Source organism: Taudactylus pleione, unplaced genomic scaffold, assembly GCF_031769625.1.
Source record: "Taudactylus pleione unplaced genomic scaffold, aTauple2 ptg000747l, whole genome shotgun sequence".
Classification (NCBI taxonomy): domain Eukaryota; kingdom Metazoa; phylum Chordata; class Amphibia; order Anura; family Myobatrachidae; genus Taudactylus; species Taudactylus pleione.
In genome coordinates this window covers 3,310,766-3,333,922 of record NW_028285149.1, presented here as the reverse complement: position 1 = coordinate 3,333,922, position 23,157 = coordinate 3,310,766, and the positions used below count along the sequence as shown (strand labels likewise).

Sequence of the window (23,157 nt, the reverse complement as noted above, 5' to 3'; positions counted from 1 at the left end):
CCCAGAGGTGAAGGAATGGGTGCTAGACCGGGAGCCACCAAGCTTGAAGATGGCGGCCCAGTTAGCGGACAAGTATGTGGCAATTCGGCCACAAGGGCAGAAGTGCCCGACTAGCAGCAGACCCCAATGGACTGTACAACCAGGGGAACACCCCTCTTCTGCTCATCACCCCCCAAAGTGGGCATCCTCCAACCCGGGTGCTCTTGGCCAGCAATCGCCCTGCCCTGTCCCTGCAAATAATCAGAGACCACCGGGGCCCCGACTGGACAAGAAGTGTTATGACTGTGGGAAAATCGGACATCTGAGGATGAACTGTCCCACACCCCAAGCACCCCAGACTCGTGCCCCAAATCCGAGTGCTGGAGCCCGGCTTGCTTGCCTGACCCGGGAAGGTGAGCCCAAAGAGACTGTTCCTACTCCAGACAGTCCAATGGAGTGTCGGGAGAGTCAGGTGGACTCTACGGAGAGAGTCACCTGCATGGCCAAGGGGCCACCCCAAAATATGTGGCAGCACCTGCAGACGGTCCAAGTGGGGCCCCTGCAGGGACAAGGATTAAGAGACTCTGGAGCCTCAATCACTGTTGTAAGCCCCTGCCTAATTGATCCTGCTGCAGTACTGCTAGGTCGCACTGCCAAAGTGACCGTGGCAGGCAGAATGGAGCGAGAAGTACCTGTGGCGAGAGTCTACCTGGACTGGGGAGCTGGCCCAGAGTTGAGGGATGTTGCTGTCATGGATGGCCTTCCAACCAATGTGGTCCTGGGGAATGACCTTGGTGGTGGAATCGTTACCATGTTTGCTGACGCCATCGCCCGGAGTCAAGTTTCCGGATCACAGTCTACATCAACTGCACCAGCACAGCCCAGCCCAGAGGAAAAGACTACAGCGGCTAGACAACTGCCAGCGCAGCTTACCACAGCATCAACCAGCCCAGAGGAAAAGACTACAGCGGCTAGATCAGCACATCTATCCAGCATGCCTTTTGCCTCTGGTATGCCTACATCCCCTAGCAATGCAGATGATGTTGGTTCCGGCTCGTTGGATCCTGTGAGGGTGCCCAGTGATGCTCCTGTCCCTAGTGGTTTGCCAACTCCGGTGGTGAGTATGAATGACCACGCTGACTTCCCTTTCACTGACCTCAACCAGACTGACCCTAGCGATCCCAACCCATATCCCCCTGTAGACTGTCCCTACTTAGAAGGAAGTGAGGGCCCCAGACAGGAGTTCAGGGAAGCTCAGCTTGCTGACCCATATCTGGAAGGCATATTGTGCCAAGCTGGCAGCGGCCTTTCAGGGATAGCGGCAGTGAGTGTGACCTGGCGGGGAGGGTTAAGTTACAGGGTAGCCAGGAAGGTAGAAGGGGATAGGCTAGTTAGGGAGCAAGGTCCCCTGCTTGTGACAAGTAGATCGGGGAAGTCACGCAGCTTACCCGTGGTGGATTCCACACGGAGCTCAGAGGCTGGTGATCTGTCTGCCATCACTACGGAACAGGTAGTGGACGAGGTGGTGAGAAAAGGTCTAGGTGACAGGGTAGGTGCCCCTAGTCATAGGTCATTGGAGGAGGATGGTAGGGCAGGTCTGACAGGTAGTGCAGACAGATGCCAGGTGGAGATGACCATGGTTCAGTGCCCAGGGTATAGACTGGGGGGAGACAGTGGTAGGCCCAGACCAGTGGGGGTGGAGGCAACCAGAAACTGTCCCCTGCCCACAACCCCAAGACAGATACTGACCTTAGAAACTGTAAGGCCCTACGGACAAGTTGTCCCTGACTGTAGTGCTGTAGTGACACCCCTTACAGAGTTAACCAGGGAGGGACTTCCCAAGTCAGTGGACTGGATACCCGCTTGTGAGTTGGCATTCCAGTCATTGAAGGAGGCTCTGATACCAGCTCCAGTGCAGTTGTCGCAATTTCAGGCCCAGGACATTGTGGTACGAACTAATGCGTCATTGCACGGACTGGGAGCAGTACAGAGCCAGGAGGAACCATATGGGCCGGAGCAACCTGTGGCTTGTTTGAGCAGGATACTGCTACAGTGGGAGGTGGGGTATGCCACAATTGGAACACAGTGGTTGGCAATTGTTTGGGCATTGGACCACCTTCAGCACTATGTGTGCGACTGGTCCCCCAAAAGGGTAACGGACAGACTGTTGTGGTGGAGCCTTGGACTTCAGTGTGACTATTTGGACCTTGTGCACCGACAAGGAAAGGCCCACTGCAATGTGGATGAACTGTCTAGGCCGGAGCCGAAGCCCCCCAGGTAGATTACCTGTACCCCCCAAGAGACTGTGGGGCCAGGAGCCAAATCGTTGGAACATGGCCCTCTGGTGGCCCGCTTGAGAGGGGGGGGAGAAGTGTGGCCGGAGGCAGGCCACACAGGGTTAATGGCTGCCACAGCACTGAAGGGGTTAACCCCCGTGCTGTGCCATCATTTTTAAAAGGACAGTGTAAAAGCACACTGCACATGGTTTATAATAAACTGTATTAAAGTATATATGTATTGCTGTAATGCACTGCAGCTGATCTGCAATGCATTAGTGCATGATGCAAAGTATATTTAATAGGCTATGCACTATATGGTTTAAATGTATATTTTGTAGAGAAAATGCACTTAGAAGGAATGTATAAGTTGGTTTGTGTTAGAAGGCTGTAACAGTTAAGTGAAATGGTTATGAGACCTTCTCACCTCCTGACATAGGAAGTGATATGTTAATCATCCTGACCTACAGTATGATAGTGGTCAGATCCATTGTGTAACTAAGCTTTCTTTGAAGTGCATCCAAGTGACCTCTGGCTGGAAGGTTTCTGTGTGAAGGTGTGAATGGTGTCATATAGCCAAACACTTCATGTACAGAACTTACTTTTGAAAAGACAATTAATTTGTTTTTAAGAAGATCCTTTTGGATGCCACTTCTAAAAGCTGAATGTGTTAAGGTTGGAAATGCCAAACTGATAAGGATGAATGTCATTTACCATTTCCTGTGACATGTTATACCAACATTTTAGGAGACAGTATAATGTATGATAAATCAGTTTGTGTTGGTGGATTAGGAAGGAGGATATTGAGAGACTCCTTTGAAATGTAATATGTTGTTAATTTATGTTTTCTGAAATAGCCTGATTGGCTAGAAGGAGCACAGGGTGGATTTGCCCCCCTGTGATGTTGTGTGTAAGAATGACATAAAAAGAGGGACTGTGAGCCCTGTATGTGTACAACCCTGTAACATCTATGAGTAGGAGACCTGCTGATAAGATTCCTGTATGTGGTACATCTTTGAAAATCCTTTGTGGAGAATTGCTGTTTGATTTCTGTGTGATATTCCCCTTCAGACGGAAGGGAGGGTCTTCTTTAAGACATTGAGCAAATAAACACTGCTTGCCTTTACTTCAATTGCCTCAATCTTGCGACCAACAGAATTGCGCCAAAACGCTATTCCGTTCTCCTGCTGTTCTGGGTAAGAGCTCCGTGTCTCCAAGTTCAAGCCCTTTGCCAAGCTACCGTGCAGACCTGGTCCATTGCGAGGGATCAGGTGGGAACAGCCGACACCAAACAGGAGGTGTGTCCGCAGTTAATCAAACGCATACGCAGCAGAAGCGGTTCCTGGTTCCAAGGCAGGAGCCTGAGTGTACCTAGTAAGCGGTTCCAAAGGCCGATGGTAGAGTTTGGTGGTGGCAGCATCGTTAAACGCCCACGGCGCAGTGGGTGGAGTCAGTGACAGGCGGTCACTGACGGTGAGTGGGAGTCCAAAAGCGCTAACCCGTGACCAGGGACGGCCCCGGCGAAAGGCGTCCAGTCACAGTTAGTGTATGGGCTATGGGGAGCAGGGGGCTGCTGTCACATTGCCTACTCTCTGTATTATATTCCAACTGCCACAGTTACATTATACCACACTCCACTGATATCATATATATATCCCTTTCCATTATAGCTGCGGTACATCTATAGAGGAAGGTTAGTGTATGGGCTATGGGGGGCAGGGGGCTGCCGTCACATTGCCTACTCTCTGTATTATATTCCAACTGCCACAGTTACATTATACCACACTCCACTGGTATCATATATATCCCTTTCCATTATAGCTGCGGTACATCTATAGAGGAAGGTTAGTGTATGGGCTATGGGGGGCAGGGGGCTGCTATCACATTGCCTACTCTCTGTATTATATTCCAACTGCCACAGTTACATTATACCACACTCCACTGGTATCATATATATCCCTTTCCATTATAGCTGCGGTACATCTATAGAGGAAGGGTTAGTGTATGGGCTATAGGGAGCAGGGGGCTGCTGTCACATTGCCTACTCTCTGTATTATATTCCAACTGCCATAGATACATTATACCACACTCCACTGATATCATATATATCCCTTTCCATTATAGCTGCGGTACATCTATAGAGGAAGGGTTAGTGTATGGGCTATAGGGAGCAGGGGGCTGCTATCACATTGCCTACTCTCTGTATTATATTCCAACTGCCACAGTTACATTATACCACACTCCACTGATATCATATATATCCCTTTCCATTATAGCTGCGGTACATCTATAGAGGAAGGGTTAGTGTATGGGCTATGGGGAGCAGGGGGCTGCTATCACATTGCCTACTCTCTGTATTATATTCCAACTGCCACAGTTACATTATACCACACTCCACTGGTATCATATATATCCCTTTCCATTATAGCTGCGGTACATCTATAGAGGAAGGGTTAGTGTATGGGCTATGGGGAGCAGGGGGCTGCTATCACATTGCCTACTCTCTGTATTATATTCCAACTGCCACAGATACATTATACCACACTCCACTGATATCATATATAACCCTTTCCATTATAGCTGCGGTACATCTATAGAGGAAGGTTAGTGTATGGGCTATGGGGAGCAGGGGGCTGCTATCACATTGCCTACTCTCTGTATTATATTCCAACTGCCACAGTTACATTATACCACACTCCACTTATATCATATATATCCCTTTGCATTATAGCTGCGGTTCATCTATAGAGGAAGGTTAGTGTATGGGCTATGGGGAGCAGGGGGCTGCTGTCACATTGCCTACTCTCTGTATTATATTCCAACTGCCACAGTTTCATTATACCACACTCCATTGATATCATATATATCCCTTTCCATTATAGCTGCGGTACATCTATAGAGGAAGGTTAGTGTATGGGCTATGGGAGCAGGGGGCTGCTGTCACATTGCCTACTCTCTGTATTATATTCCAACTGCCACAGTTACATTATACCACACTCCACTGATATCATATATAGCCCTTTCCATTATAGCTGCGGTACATCTATAGAGGAAGGTTAGTGTATGGGCTATGGGGAGCAGGGGGCTACCGTCACATTGCCTTCTCTCTGTATTATATTCCAACTGCCACAGTTACATTATACCACACTCCACTGATATCATATATATCCCATTCCATTATTGCTGCGGTACATCTATAGAGGTAGGGTTAGTGTATGGGCTATGGGGGGCAGGGGGCTGCTGTCACATTGCCTACTCTCTGTATTATATTCCAACTGCCACAGTTACATTATACCACACTCCACTGATATCATATATATCTCTTTCCATTATAGCTGCGGTACATCTATAGAGGTAGGGTTAGTGTATGGGCTATGGGGGGCAGGGGGCTGCTGTCACATTGCTTACTCTCTGTATTATATTCCAACTGCCACAGTTACATTATACCACACTCCACTGGTATCATATCATATCATATATATCCCTTTCCATTATAGCTGCGGTACATCTTTAGAGGAAGGGTTAGTGTATGGGCTATGGGGAGCAGGGGGCTGCTGTCACATTGCCTACTCTCTGTATTATATTCCAACTGCCACAGTTACATTATACCACACTCCACTGGTATCATATCATATATATCCCTTTCCATTATAGCTGCGGTACATCATTAGAGGAAGGGTTAGTATATGGGCTATGGGGAGCAGGGGGCTGCTGTCACATTGCCTACTCTCTGTATTATATTCCAACTGCCACAGTTACATTATACCACACTCCACTGATTTCATATATATCCCTTTCCATTATAGCTGCGGTACATCTATAGAGGTAGGGTTAGTGTATGGGCTATGGGGGGCAGGGGGCTGCTATCACATTGCCTACTCTCTGTATTATATTCCAACTGCCACAGTTACATTATACCACACACCACTGGTATCATATCATATATATCCCTTTCCATTATAGCTGCGGTACATCTTTAGAGGTAGGGTTAGTGTAAGGTTAGGGTAGGGTTAGGGGGATACTATGGAACATTTTACTCACTCATTAAAACAGCTGTAGTTCGCAGTGCGCATGCACAAACTAGTACGAGCAATCGGAATGTGCTTGCTCGCCCTGCCATGACTGCCCAGTGGAATGAGTGACAGGAGAGGCCATTTGTGTGTGGTAACAGGGGCACAGCAGTAGTAATGGGGGAGTGGAGTTGCGGACTCAGGCATGCCAGAGTGTTTTCACACCATTTCAGAGGCGTACATATTTAACAGGCAGCTTGATAGTACACGTCACCTGGTTGATTTTCACACTGAACTGCCCGCAGTGCTTGCGGTAGGGTACAGTCAAGCGCTGCGGTCAGATCCAATGGTTCCCGATGTTATGATGGTTGTATATACTTCCTGGAGATGATGTACGCAAATGGGCAGCTAAAGACAGGCTGGTGGGCATCTATAAACACAAAGTAATCGCTCGCCAAGACATAGTGGGCATGCCTATGTCTTGCTGTGCGAGCGGATGCTTTGCCGTCACTTAGCTGAGTTTCCATACGTTGGGAGCGAGCGGCCGCATCTAATGAGCCTATGGCTCTGTGCTATTCTGCTCATACCACCTAAATATATCACCCGATGCATATGGAGCATCCCAACCCTTAAATGCAACTGGTTCATTTACCCAAATGTAATGACATCACGTGCTGAGAACACTGTCAGTAATGATATAAAACATATCTACTAACCTGTTTATTGTGATCTGCCAGAATTTCTGCTCTGTGACAGGTACCCACTGCACACTTCCAGTATAGAGGGACTCATCAATTCCACCAAATGTAATAACACTTCCATTGCCACTAGGGTATAATAACAAAACAAAGTGCATTAATTAGTGGTTACAATGCCCCTGAAATTCCTCACTATTCCAGAACAACACAGGGAAATCTTATAACGTTTCCAATACATAGTTCCCTAATTTGTACAATTCTGCACAATAACCCAAATTACTGTGTGACAACAGGTGATGATCTTATAATTGTCACATAATATGGTGATCTTATAATTGTCACATAATGTAGTGATGATCTTATAATTGTCACATCATGTGGTGACCTTATAATTGTCACATTAGGTGGTGATCTTATAATTGTCACATCAGATGGTGATGATCTTATAATTGTCACATAATGTGGTGATCTTATAATTGTCACATAATGTGGTGATCTTATAATTGTCACATAATGTGGTGATCTTATAATTGTCACATCAGGTGGTGATGATCTTATAATTGTCACATCATGTGGTGACCTTATAATTGTCACATCATCTGGCGGTGATCTTATAATTGTCACATCATGTGGTGATGATCTTATAATTGTCACATAATGTTATGATGATCTTATAATTGTCACATAATATGGTGATGATCTTATAATTGTCACATAATGTGGTGATGATCTTATAATTGTCACATTATGTGGTGACCTTATAATTGTCACATAATGTGGTGATGATCTTATAATTGTCACATAATGTGGTGATGATCTTATAATTGTCACATCAGGTGGTGATGATCTTATAATTGTCACATAATGTGGTGATCTTATAATTGTCACATAATGTGGTGATCTTATAATTGTCACATAATGTGGTGATCTTATAATTGTCACATAATATTGTGATGAGCTTGTACTTGTCACATAATGTGGTGATGATCTTATAATTGTCACATAATGTGGTGATCTTATAATTGTCACATCATGTGGTGATCTTATAATTGTCACATCATGTGGTGATGATCTTATAATTGTCACATCATGTGGCGATAATCTTATAATTGTCACATCATGTGGTGATGATCTTATAATTGTCACATCATGTGGCGATAATCTTATAATTGTCACATCATGTGGTGGTGATCGTATAATTGTCACATAATGTGGTGATCTTATAATTGTCACATCATGTGGTGATCTTATAATTGTCACATCATGTGGTGATGATCTTATAATTGTCACATAATGTGGTGATGATCTTATAAATGTCACATTAGGTGGTGATGATCTTATAATTGTCACATAATATGGTGATGATCTTATAATTGTCACATAATGTGGTGATGATCTTATAATTGTCACATAATGTGGTGATCTTATAATTGTCACATCATGTGGTGATGATCTTATAATTGTCACATAATGTGGTGATGATCTTATAATTGTCACATTAGGTGGTGATGATCTTATAATTGGCACATAATATGGTGATGATCTTATAATTGTCACATAATGTGGTGATCTTATAATTGTCACATAATGTGGTGATCTTATAATTGTCACATCAGGTGGTGATGATCTTATAATTGTCACATAATGTGGTGATCTTATAATTGTCACAAAATATGGTGATGATCTTATAATTGTCACATAATGTGGTGATGATCTTATAATTGACACATAATGTGGTGATGATCTTATAATTGTCACATAAGTGGTGATCTTATAATTGTCACATCAGGTGGTGATGATCTTATAATTGCCACATCAGGTGGTGATGATCTTATAATTGTCACATAATGTGGTGATCTTATAATGGTCACATAATGTGGTGATCTTATAATTGTCACATAATGTGGTGATCTTATAATTGTCACATAATATTGTGATGATCTTGTACTTGTCACATAATGTGGTGATGATCTTATAATTGTCACATAATGTGGTGATGATCTTATAATTGTCACATAATATGGTGATGATCTTATAATTGTCACATAATGTGGTGATGATCTTATAATTGTCACATCATGTGGTGACCTTATAATTGTCACATAATGTGGTGATGATCTTATAATTGTTACATAATGTGGTGATGATCTTATAATTGTCACATCAGGTGGTGATGATCTTATAATTGTCACATAATGTGGTGATCTTATAATTGTCACATAATGTGGTGATCTTATAATTGTCACATAATGTGGTGATCTTATAATTGTCACATAATATTGTGATGAGCTTGTACTTGTCACATAATGTGGTGATGATCTTATAATTGTCACATAATGTGGTGATGATCTTATAATTGTCACTATAATGTGGGGATGATCTTATAATTGTCACATGATGTGGTGATGATCTTATAATTGTCACATCATATGTTGTTGATCTTCTACTTGTCACATCATATGGTGTTGATCTTATAATTGTCACATCATGTGGCGGTGATCTTATAATTGTCACTATAATGTGGGGATGATCTTATAATTGTCACTATAATGTGGGGATGATCTTATAATTGTCACATTAGGTGGTGATGATCTTATAATTGTCACATAATGTGGTGATGATCTTATAATTGTCACATCATGTGGCGGTGATCTTATAATTGTCACATCATGTGGCGGTGATCTTATAATTGTCACATAATGTGGGGATGATCTTATAATTGTCACATTAGATGGTGATGATCTTATAATTGTCACATCATGTGGTGATCTTATAATTGTCACATAATGTGGTGATCTTATAATTGTCACATAATGTGGTGATGATCTTATAATTGTCACATCAGGTGGTGATGATCTTATAATTGTCACTTCATGTGGTGATGATCTTATAATTGTCACATCATGTGGTGATGATCTTAAAATTGTCACATCATGTGGTGATCTTATAATTGTCACATCATGTGGTGATGATCTTATAATTGTCACATTAGGTGGTGATGATCTTATAATTGTCACATAATGTGGTGATGATCTTATAATTGTCACATCGTGTGGTGATGATCTCATAATTGTCACATCATGTGGTGATGATCTTATAATTGTCACATCATGTGGTGATGATATTATACTTGTCACACAATGTGGTGACGATGATCTTATAATTGTCACATAATGTGGTGACGATGATCTTATAATTGTCACATTAGGTGGCGATGATCTTATAATTGTCACATCATGTGGTGATGATCTTATAATTGTCACATAATGTGGTGATGATCTTATAATTGTCACATTAGGTGGTGATCTTAAATTTGTCACATAATGTGGTGATCTTATAATTGTCACATGATGTGATGATCTTATAATTGTCACATAATGTGGTGATCTTATAATTGTCACATCAGGTGGTGATGATCTTAAAATTGTCACATCATGTGGTGATGATCTTAAAATTGTCACATCATGTGGTGATCTTATAATTGTCACATCATGTGGTGATGATCTTATAATTGTCACATTAGGTGGTGATGATCTTATAATTGTCACATAATGTGGTGATGATCTTATAATTGTCACATCGTGTGGTGATGATCTCATAATTGTCACATCATGTGGTGATGATCTTATAATTGTCACATCATGTGGTGATGATATTATACTTGTCACACAATGTGGTGACGATGATCTTATAATTGTCACATAATGTGGTGACGATGATCTTATAATTGTCACATTAGGTGGCGATGATCTTATAATTGTCACATCATGTGGTGATGATCTTATAATTGTCACATAATGTGGTGATGATCTTATAATTGTCACATTAGGTGGTGATCTTATAATTGTCACATAATGTGGTGATCTTATAATTGTCACATAATGTGATGATCTTATAATTGTCACATAATGTGGTGATCTTATAATTGTCACATCAGGTGGTCATGATCTTATAATTGTCACATCATGTGGTGATGATCTTATAATTGTCACATAATGTGGTGATGATCTTATAATTGTCACATCATGTGGTGATGATCTTATAATTGTCACATAATGTGGTGATGATCTTATAATTGTCACATCATGTGGTGGTGATCTTGTACTTGTCACATAATGTGGTGATCTTATAATTGTCACATCATGTGGTGATGATCTTATAATTGTCACATAATGTGGTGATGATCTTATAATTGTCACATTATGTGGTGATCTTATAATTGTCACATAATGTGATGATCTTATAATTGTCACATAATGTGATGATCTTATAGTTGACACATAATGTGGTGATGATCTTATAATTGTCACATCAGGTGGTCATGATCTTATAATTGTCACATCATGTGGTGATGATCTTATAATTGTCACATAATGTGGTGATGATCTTATAATTGTCACATCATGTTGTGATGATCTTATAATTGTCACATCATGTGGTGATGATCTTATAATTGTCACATCATGTGGTGGTGATCTTGTACTTGTCACATAATGTGGTGATCTTATAATTGTCACATCATGTGGTGATGATCTTATAATTGTCACATCATGTGGCGATGATCTTATAATTGTCACATAATGTGGTGATGATCCTATAATTGTCACTTAATGTGGTGTTGATCTTATAATTGTCACATAATGTGATGATCTTAAAATGGTCACATAATGTCATGATGATCTTATAATTGTCACATAATGTGGTGATGATCTTATAATTGTCACAACATGTGGTGACCTTATAATTGTCACATAATGTGGTGATCTTATAATTGTCACATATGGTGATGATCTTATAATTGTCACATAATGTGGTGATGATCTTATAATTGTCACATCATGTGGTGACCTTATAATTGTCACATAATGTGGTGATGATCTTATAATTGTCACATAATGTGTTGATCTTATAATTGTCACATAATATGGTGATGATCTTATAATTGTCACATAATGTGGTGATGATCTTATAATTGTCACATCAGGTGGTGATGATCTTATAATTGTCACATAATGTGGTGATGATCTTATAATTGTCACATAATATGGTGATGATCTTATAATTGACACATAATGTGGTGATGATCTTATAATTGTCACATAATGTGGTGATCTTATAATTGTCACATTAGGTGGCGATGATCTTATAATTGTCACATAATGTGGTGATCTTATAATTGTCACATCATGTGGTGACGATGATCTTATAATTGTCACATTAGGTGGCGATGATCTTATAATTGTCACATAATGTGGTGAAGATCTTATAATTGTCACATCATGTGGTGATCTTATAATTGTCACATCATGTGGTGATCTTATAATTGTCACATAATGTGGTGATGATCTTATAATTGTCACATCATGTGGTGATGATCTTATAATTGTCACATAATGTGGTGATGATCTTATAATTGTCACATAATATGGTGATGATCTTATAATTGTCACATAATGTGGTGATGATCTTATAATTGTCACATAATGTGTTGATGATCTTATAATTGTCACATAATGTGGTGATCTTATAATTGTCACATAATGTGGTGATGATCTTATAATTGTCACATAATGTGGTGATGATCTTATAATTGTCACGTAATGTGGTGATCTTATAATTGTCACATAATGTGGTGATGATCTTATAATTGTCACATAATGTCATGATGATCTTTTAATTGTCACATAATGTGGTGTTGATCTTATAATTGTCACATAATGTCATGATGATCTTATAATTGTCACATTATGTGGTGATCTTATAATTGTCACATAATGTGGTGATGATCTTATAATTGTCACATAATGCGGTGTTGATCTTATAATTGTCACATCATGTGGTTATGATCTTAAACTTGTCACATCATGTGGTGATCTTATAATTGTCACATCATGTGGTGTCGATGATCTTATAATTGTCACATCATGTGGTGATCTTATAATTGTCACATTAGGTGGTGATGATCTTATAATTGTCACATCATGTGGTGATGATCTTATAATTGTCACATCATGTGGTGTCGATGATCTTATAATTGTCACATAATGTGGTGATGATCTTATAATTGTCACATAATATGGTGATGATCTTATAATTGTCACATAATGTGGTGATGATCTTATAATTGTCACATAATGTGTTGATGATCTTATAATTGTCACATAATGTGGTGATCTTATAATTGTCACATAATGTGGTGATGATCTTATAATTGTCACATAATGTGGTGATGATCTTATAATTGTCACATAATTTTGTGATGATCTTATAATTGTCACATAATGTGGTGATCTTATAATTGTCACATAATGTGGTGATGATCTTATAATTGTCACATAATGTCATGATGATCTTATAATTGTCACATCATGTGGTGATCTTATAATTGTCACATAATGTCATGATGATCTTATAATTGTCACATTATGTGGTGATCTTATAATTGTCCCATAATGTGGTGATGATCTTATAATTGTCACATAATGCGGTGATCTTATAATTGTCACATCATGTGGTGATCTTATAATTGTCACATTAGGTTGTGATGATCTTATAATTGTCACATCATGTGGTGATGATCTTATAATTGTCACATCATGTGGTTTCGATGATCTTATAATTGTCACATAATGTAGTGACATTATAATTGTCACATCATGTGGCGATGATCTTATAATTGTCACATAATGTGGTGATGATCTTATATTTGTCACATAATGTGGTGTTGATCTTATAATTGTCACATAATGTGGTGATGATCTTATAATTGTCACATAATGTGGTGTTGATCTTATAATTGTTACATAATGTGGTGATGATCTTATAATTGTCACATAATGTGGTGATAATCTTATAATTGTCACATCATGTGGTGATGATCTTATAATTGTCACATCATGTGGCGATGATCTTATAATTGTCACATAATGTGGTGATGATCTTATAATTGTCACATCATGTGGCGATGATCTTATAATTGTCACATTATGTGGTGATGATCTTATAATTGTCAAATCATGTGGCGATGATCTTATAATTGTCACATCATGTGGCGATGATCTTATAATTGTCACATCACGTGGTGATGTTTTTATTATTTTCACATCATGTGGTGGTGATCTTGTGAAATATAAAGAGAGGTATGTGAGTAGTGGGAGAAGGAATTCGTTATTAAAATAATGATTAAATTGTGCATTTAGCACATAAATGCAACCATCATCATTAGTATCAGCACTTACACCTACCCCATGCTGGGTACATCTGTCATCATTAGTATCAGCACTTACATCTACCCCATGCTCGGTGCATCCGTCATCATTAGTATCAGCACTTACACCTACCCCATGCTGAGTACATCTGTCATCATTAGTATCAGCACTTACACCTACCCCATGCTGGGTGCATCCGTCATCATTAGTATCAGCACTTACACCTACCCCTTGCTGGGTGCAACCATCATCATTAGTATCAGCACTTACACCTACTCCATGCTGGGTGCAGCCGTCATCATTAGAATCAGCACTTACACCTACCCCATGCTGGGTACAACAGTCATCATTAGTATCAGCACTTACACCTACCCCATGCTCGGTGCAGTTAACATCATTAGTATCAGCACTTACACCTACCCCATGCTCGGTGCAACTGTCATCATTAGTATCAGCACATACACCTACCCCATGCTCGGTGCAACTGTCATCATTAGTATCAGCACTTTCACCTACCCCATGCTGGGTGCAACTGTCATCATTAGTATCAGCACTTACACCTAGCCCATGCTCGGTGCAACTGTCATCATTAGTATCAGCACTTACACCTACCCATGCTCGGTGCAGCCGTCATCATTAATATCAGCACTTACACCTACCCCATGCTGGGTGCAACCTTAATCATTAGTATCAGCACTTACACCTACACCATGCTGGGTACATCCATCATCATTAGTATCAGCACTTACACCTACCCCACGCTGGCAGCAACTGTAATCATTAGTATCAGCACTTTCACCTACCCCATGCTGGGTGCATCCGTCATCATTAGTATCAGCACTTACACCTACCCCTTGCTGGGTGCAACCATCATCATTAGTATCAGCACTTACACCTACCCCATGCTGGGTGCAGCCGTCATCATTAGTATCAGCACTTACACCTACCCCATGCTGGGTACAACAGTCATCATTAGTATCAGCACTTACACCTACCCCATGCTCGGTGCAGTTATCATCATTAGTATCAGCACTTACACCTACCCCATGCTCGGTGCAACTGTCATCATTAGTAGCAGCACATACACCTACCCCATGCTGGGTGCATGGGCTATAATTGTCACATAATGTGGTGATGATCTTATAATTGTCACATTAGGTGGTGATCTTAAATTTGTCACATAATGTGGTGATCTTATAATTGTCACATGATGTGATGATCTTATAATTGTCACATAATGTGGTGATCTTATAATTGTCACATCAGGTGGTGATGATCTTAAAATTGTCACATCATGTGGTGATGATCTTAAAATTGTCACATCATGTGGTGATCTTATAATTGTCACATCATGTGGTGATGATCTTATAATTGTCACATTAGGTGGTGATGATCTTATAATTGTCACATAATGTGGTGATGATCTTATAATTGTCACATCGTGTGGTGATGATCTCATAATTGTCACATCATGTGGTGATGATCTTATAATTGTCACATCATGTGGTGATGATATTATACTTGTCACACAATGTGGTGACGATGATCTTATAATTGTCACATAATGTGGTGACGATGATCTTATAATTGTCACATTAGGTGGCGATGATCTTATAATTGTCACATCATGTGGTGATGATCTTATAATTGTCACATAATGTGGTGATGATCTTATAATTGTCACATTAGGTGGTGATCTTATAATTGTCACATAATGTGGTGATCTTATAATTGTCACATAATGTGATGATCTTATAATTGTCACATAATGTGGTGATCTTATAATTGTCACATCAGGTGGTCATGATCTTATAATTGTCACATCATGTGGTGATGATCTTATAATTGTCACATAATGTGGTGATGATCTTATAATTGTCACATCATGTGGTGATGATCTTATAATTGTCACATCATGTGGTGGTGATCTTGTACTTGTCACATAATGTGGTGATCTTATAATTGTCACATCATGTGGTGATGATCTTATAATTGTCACATAATGTGGTGATGATCTTATAATTGTCACATTAGGTGGTGATCTTATAATTGTCACATAATGTGATGATCTTATAATTGTCACATAATGTGATGATCTTATAATTGACACATAATGTGGTGATGATCTTATAATTGTCACATCAGGTGGTCATGATCTTATAATTGTCACATCATGTGGTGATGATCTTATAATTGTCACATAATGTGGTGATGATCTTATAATTGTCACATCATGTGGTGATGATCTTATAATTGTCACATCATGTGGTGATGATCTTATAATTGTCACATCATGTGGTGGTGATCTTGTACTTGTCACATAATGTGGTGATCTTATAATTGTCACATCATGTGGTGATGATCTTATAATTGTCACATCATGTGGCGATGATCTTATAATTGTCACATAATGTGGTGATGATCCTATAATTGTCACTTAATGTGGTGTTGATCTTATAATTGTCACATAATGTGATGATCTTAAAATGGTCACATAATGTCATGATGATCTTATAATTGTCACATAATGTGGTGATGATCTTATAATTGTCACAACATGTGGTGACCTTATAATTGTCACATAATGTGGTGATCTTATAATTGTCACATATGGTGATGATCTTATAATTGTCACATAATGTGGTGATGATCTTATAATTGTCACATCATGTGGTGACCTTATAATTGTCACATAATGTGGTGATGATCTTATAATTGTCACATAATGTGGTGATCTTATAATTGTCACATAATATGGTGATGATCTTATGATTGTCACATAATGTGGTGATGATCTTATAATTGTCACATCAGGTGGTGATGATCTTATAATTGTCACATAATGTGGTGATGATCTTATAATTGTCACATAATATGGTGATGATCTTATAATTGACACATAATGTGGTGATGATCTTATAATTGTCACATAATGTGGTGATCTTATAATTGTCACATTAGGTGGCGATGATCTTATAATTGTCACATAATGTGGTGATCTTATAATTGTCACAACATGTGGTGACGATGATCTTATAATTGTCACATTAGGTGGCGATGATCTTATAATTGTCACATAATGTGGTGAAGATCTTATAATTGTCACATCATGTGGTGATCTTATAATTGTCACATCATGTGGTGATCTTATAATTGTCACATAATGTGGTGATGATCTTATAATTGTCACATCATGTGGTGATGATCTTATAATTGTCACATAATGTGGTGATGATCTTATAATTGTCACATAATATGGTGATGATCTTATAATTGTCACATAATGTGGTGATGATCTTATAATTGTCACATAATGTGTTGATGATCTTATAATTGTCACATAATGTGGTGATCTTATAATTGTCACATAATGTGGTGATGATCTTATAATTGTCACATAATGTGGTGATGATCTTATAATTGTCACGTAATGTGGTGATCTTATAATTGTCACATAATGTGGTGATGATCTTATAATTGTCACATAATGTCATGATGATCTTTTAATTGTCACATAATGTGGTGTTGATCTTATAATTGTCACATAATGTCATGATGATCTTATAATTGTCACATTATGTGGTGATCTTATAATTGTCACATAATGTGGTGATGATCTTATAATTGTCACATAATGCGGTGTTGATCTTATAATTGTCACATCATGTGGTTATGATCTTAAAATTGTCACATCATGTGGTGATCTTATAATTGTCACATCATGTGGTGTCGATGATCTTATAATTGTCACATCATGTGGTGATCTTATAATTGTCACATTAGGTGGTGATGATCTCATAATTGTCACATCATGTGGTGATGATCTTATAATTGTCACATCATGTGGTGTCGATGATCTTATAATTGTCACATAATGTGGTGATGATCTTATAATTGTCACATAATATGGTGATGATCTTATAATTGTCACATAATGTGGTGATGATCTTATAATTGTCACATAATATGGTGATGATCTTATAATTGTCACATAATGTGGTGATGATCTTATAATTGTCACATAATGTGGTGATCTTATAATTGTCACATAATGTGGTGATGATCTTATAATTGTCACATAATGTGGTGATGATCTTATAATTGTCACATAATATTGTGATGATCTTATAATTGTCACATAATGTGGTGATCTTATAATTGTCACATAATGTGGTGATGATCTTATAATTGTCACATAATGTCATGATGATCTTTTAATTGTCACATAATGTGGTGTTGATCTTATAATTGTCACATCATGTGGTGATCTTATAATTGTCACATAATGTCATGATGATCTTATAATTGTCACATTATGTGGTGATCTTATAATTGTCCCATAATGTGGTGATGATCTTATAATTGTCACATAATGCGGTGATCTTATAATTGTCACATCATGTGGTGATCTTATAATTGTCACATTAGGTTGTGATGATCTTATAATTGTCACATCATGTGGTGATGATCTTATAATTGTCACATCATGTGGTTTCGATGATCTTATAATTGTCACATAATGTGGTGACATTATAATTGTCACATCATGTGGCGATGATCTTATAATTGTCACATAATGTGGTGCTGATCTTATAATTGTCACATAATGTGGTGTTGATCTTATAATTGTCACATAATGTGGTGATGATCTTATAATTGTCACATAATGTGGTGTTGATCTTATAATTGTTACATAATGTGGTGATGATCTTATAATTGTCACATAATGTGGTGATAATCTTATAATTGTCACATCATGTGGTGATGATCTTATAATTGTCACATCATGTGGCGATGATCTTATAATTGTCACATAATGTGGTGATGATCTTATAATTGTCACATCATGTGGCGATGATCTTATAATTGTCACATTATGTGGTGATGATCTTATAATTGTCAAATCATGTGGCGATGATCTTATAATTGTCACATCATGTGGCGATGATCTTATAATTGTCACATCACGTGGTGATGTTTTTATTATTTTCACATCATGTGGTGGTGATCTTGTGAAATATAAAGAGAGGTATGTGAGTAGTGGGAGAAGGAATTCGTTATTAAAATAATGATTAAATTGTGCATTTAGCACATAAATGCAACCATCATCATTAGTATCAGCACTTACACCTACCCCATGCTAGGTACATCTGTCATCATTAGTATCAGCACTTACATCTACCCCATGCTCGGTGCATCCGTCATCATTAGTATCAGCACTTACACCTACCCCATGCTGAGTACATCTGTCATCATTAGTATCAGCACTTACACCTACCCCATGCTGGGTGCATCCGTCATCATTAGTATCAGCACTTACACCTACCCCTTGCTTGGTGCAACCATCATCATTAGTATCAGCACTTACACCTACCCCATGCTGGGTGCAGCCGTCATCATTAGAATCAGCACTTACACCTACCCCATGCTGGGTACAACAGTCATCATTAGTATCAGCACTTACACCTACCCCATGCTCGGTGCAGTTAACATCATTAGTATCAGCACTTACACCTACCCCATGCTCGGTGCAACTGTCATCATTAGTATCAGCACATACACCTACCCCATGCTCGGTGCAACTGTCATCATTAGTATCAGCACTTTCACCTACCCCATGCTGGGTGCAACTGTCATCATTAGTATCAGCACTTACACCTAGCCCATGCTCGGTGCAACTGTCATCATTAGTATCAGCACTTACACCTACCCATGCTCGGTGCAGCCGTCATCATTAATATCAGCACTTACACCTACCCCATGCTGGGTGCAACCTTCATCATTAGTATCAGCACTTACACCTACACCATGCTGGGTACATCCATCATCATTAGTATCAGCACTTACACCTATCCCACGTTGGCAGCAACTGTAATCATTAGTATCAGCACTTTCACCTACCCCATGCTGGGTGCATCCGTCATCATTAGTATCAGCACTTACACCTACCCCTTGCTGGGTGCAACCATCATCATTAGTATCAGCACTTACACCTAACCCATGCTGGGTGCAGCCGTCATCATTAGTATCAGCACTTACACCTACCCCATGCTGGGTACAACAGTCATCATTAGTATCAGCACTTACACCTACCCCATGCTCGGTGCAGTTATCATCATTAGTATCAGCACTTACACCTACCCCATGCTCGGTGCAACTGTCATCATTAGTAGCAGCACATACACCTACCCCATGCTGGGTGCAACTGTCATCATTAGTATCAGCACTTTCACCTACCGCATGCTGGGTGCAACTGTCATCATTAGTATCAGCACTTTCACCTACCCCATGCTGGGTGCAACTGTCATCATTAGTATCAGCACTTTCACCTACCCCATGCTGGGTGCAACTGTCATCATTAGTATCAGCACTTACACCTACCCCATGCTCGGTGCAGCCATCATCATTAATATCAGCACTTACACCTACCCCATGCTGGGTGCAACCTTCATCATTAGTATCAGCACTTACACCTACACCATGCTGGGTACATCCATCATCATTAGTATCAGCACTTACACCTACCCCACGCTGGCAGCAACTGTAATCATTAGTATCAGCACTTTCACCTACTGCATGCTGGGTGCAACTGTCATCATTAGTATCAGCACTTTCACCTACCCCATGCTGGGTGCAACCATCATCATTAGTGTGAGCACTAACACCTAACCCATGCTGGTAGCAAACCCTCATCATTAATATCAGCACTTACACCTACCCCATGCTGGGTGCAGCCGTCATAATTAGTATCAGCACTTACACCTACCCCATGCTCGGTGCAGCCGTCATCATTAGTATCAGCACTTACACCTTACCCATGCTGGGTGCAACTGTCATCATTAGTATCAGCACTTACACCTACCCCATGCTGGGTGCAGCCGTCATCATTAGTATCAGCACTTACACCTACCCCATGCTGAGTGCATTTGTCATCATTAATATCAACACTTACACCTACCACATGCAGGGTGCAGCCATCATCATTAGTATCAGCACTTACACCTTCCCCATGCTGGGTGCAACTGTCATCATTAGTATCAGCACTTACACCTACCCCATGCTGGGTGCAGCCATCATCATTAGTATCAGCACTTACACCTACCCCATGGTGGGTGCAGCCGTCATCATTAGTATAAGCACTTACACCTACCCCATGCTGGGTGCAACTGTCATCATTAGTATCAGCACTTACACCTACCCCATGCTGGGTGCAACTGTCATCATCAGTATCAGGACTTTCACCTACCCCATGCTGGGTGCAGCCATCATTATTAGTATCAGCACTTACAGCTACCCCATGCTGGGTGCAGCCATCATTATTAGTATCAGCACTTACACCTACCCCATGCTGGGTGTCATCATTATTAGTATCAGCACTTACACCTACCCCATGCTGGGTGTCATCATTAGTATCATCACTGACACATACCCCATGCTGGGTGCAGCCATCATCATTAGTATCAACACTTACACCTACCCCACGCTGGGTGCAGCTATCATCATTAATATCAGCACTTACACCTACCCCATGCTGGGTACATCTGTCTTCATTAGTATCAGCACTTACATCTACCCCATGCTCGGTGCATCCGTCATCATTAGTATCAGCACTTACACCTACCCCATGCTGGGTACATCTGTCATCATTAGTATCAGCACTTACACCTACCCCATGCTGGGTGCATCCGTCATCATTAGTATCAGCACTTACACCTACCCCTTGCTGAGTGCAACCATCATCATTAGTATCAGCACTTACACCTACCCCATGCTGGGTGCAACTGTCATCATTAGTATCAGCACTTACACCTTCCCCATGCTCGGTGCAACTGTCATCATTAGTATCAGCACTTACACCTACCCCATGCTCGGTGCAGCCGTCATCATTAATATCAGCACTTACACCTACCCCATGCTGGGTGCAACCTTCATCATTAGTATCAGCACTTACACCTACACCATGCTGGGTACATCCATCATCATTAGTATCAGCACTTACACCTATCCCACGTTGGCAGCAACTGTAATCATTAGTATCAGCACTTTCACCTACCCCATGCTGGGTGCATCCGTCATCATTAGTATCAGCACTTACACCTACCCCTTGCTGGGTGCAACCATCATCATTAGTATCAGCACTTACACCTAACCCATGCTGGGTGCAGCCGTCATCATTAGTATCAGCACTTACACCTACCCCATGCTGGGTACAACAGTCATCATTAGTATCAGCACTTACACCTACCCCATGCTCGGTGCAGTTATCATCATTAGTATCAGCACTTACACCTACCCCATGCTCGGTGCAACTGTCATCATTAGTAGCAGCACATACACCTACCCCATGCTGGGTGCAACTGTCATCATTAGTATCAGCACTTTCACCTACCGCATGCTGGGTGCAACTGTCATCATTAGTATCAGCACTTTCACCTACCCCATGCTGGGTGCAACTGTCATCATTAGTATCAGCACTTTCACCTACCCCATGCTGGGTGCAACTGTCATCATTAGTATCAGCACTTACACCTACCCCATGCTCGGTGCAGCCATCATCATTAATATCAGCACTTACACCTACCCCATGCTGGGTGCAACCTTCATCATTAGTATCAGCACTTACACCTACACCATGCTGGGTACATCCATCATCATTAGTATCAGCACTTACACCTACCCCACGCTGGCAGCAACTGTAATCATTAGTATCAGCACTTTCACCTACTGCATGCTGGGTGCAACTGTCATCATTAGTATCAGCACTTTCACCTACCCCATGCTGGGTGCAACCATCATCATTAGTGTGAGCACTAACACCTAACCCATGCTGGTAGCAAACCCTCATCATTAATATCAGCACTTACACCTACCCCATGCTGGGTGCAGCCGTCATAATTAGTATCAGCACTTACACCTACCCCATGCTCGGTGCAGCCGTCATCATTAGTATCAGCACTTACACCTTACCCATGCTGGGTGCAACTTT

General features: G+C 40.3%; 1 protein-coding gene across 1 annotated transcript in view; it reads right to left on the bottom strand.

Moving 5' to 3' along the window:
- LOC148477106 (pepsin A-like) overlaps positions 1-23,157 on the bottom strand; it is a 600,278-nt gene that overhangs the window by 210,780 nt on the left and 366,341 nt on the right. Inside the window, exon 6 of the mRNA XM_088457226.1 lies at positions 6,982-7,092. Coding sequence (XP_088313352.1) covers positions 6,982-7,092 — 111 coding nt within the window. The remainder of the gene's footprint in view (positions 1-6,981; positions 7,093-23,157) is intronic.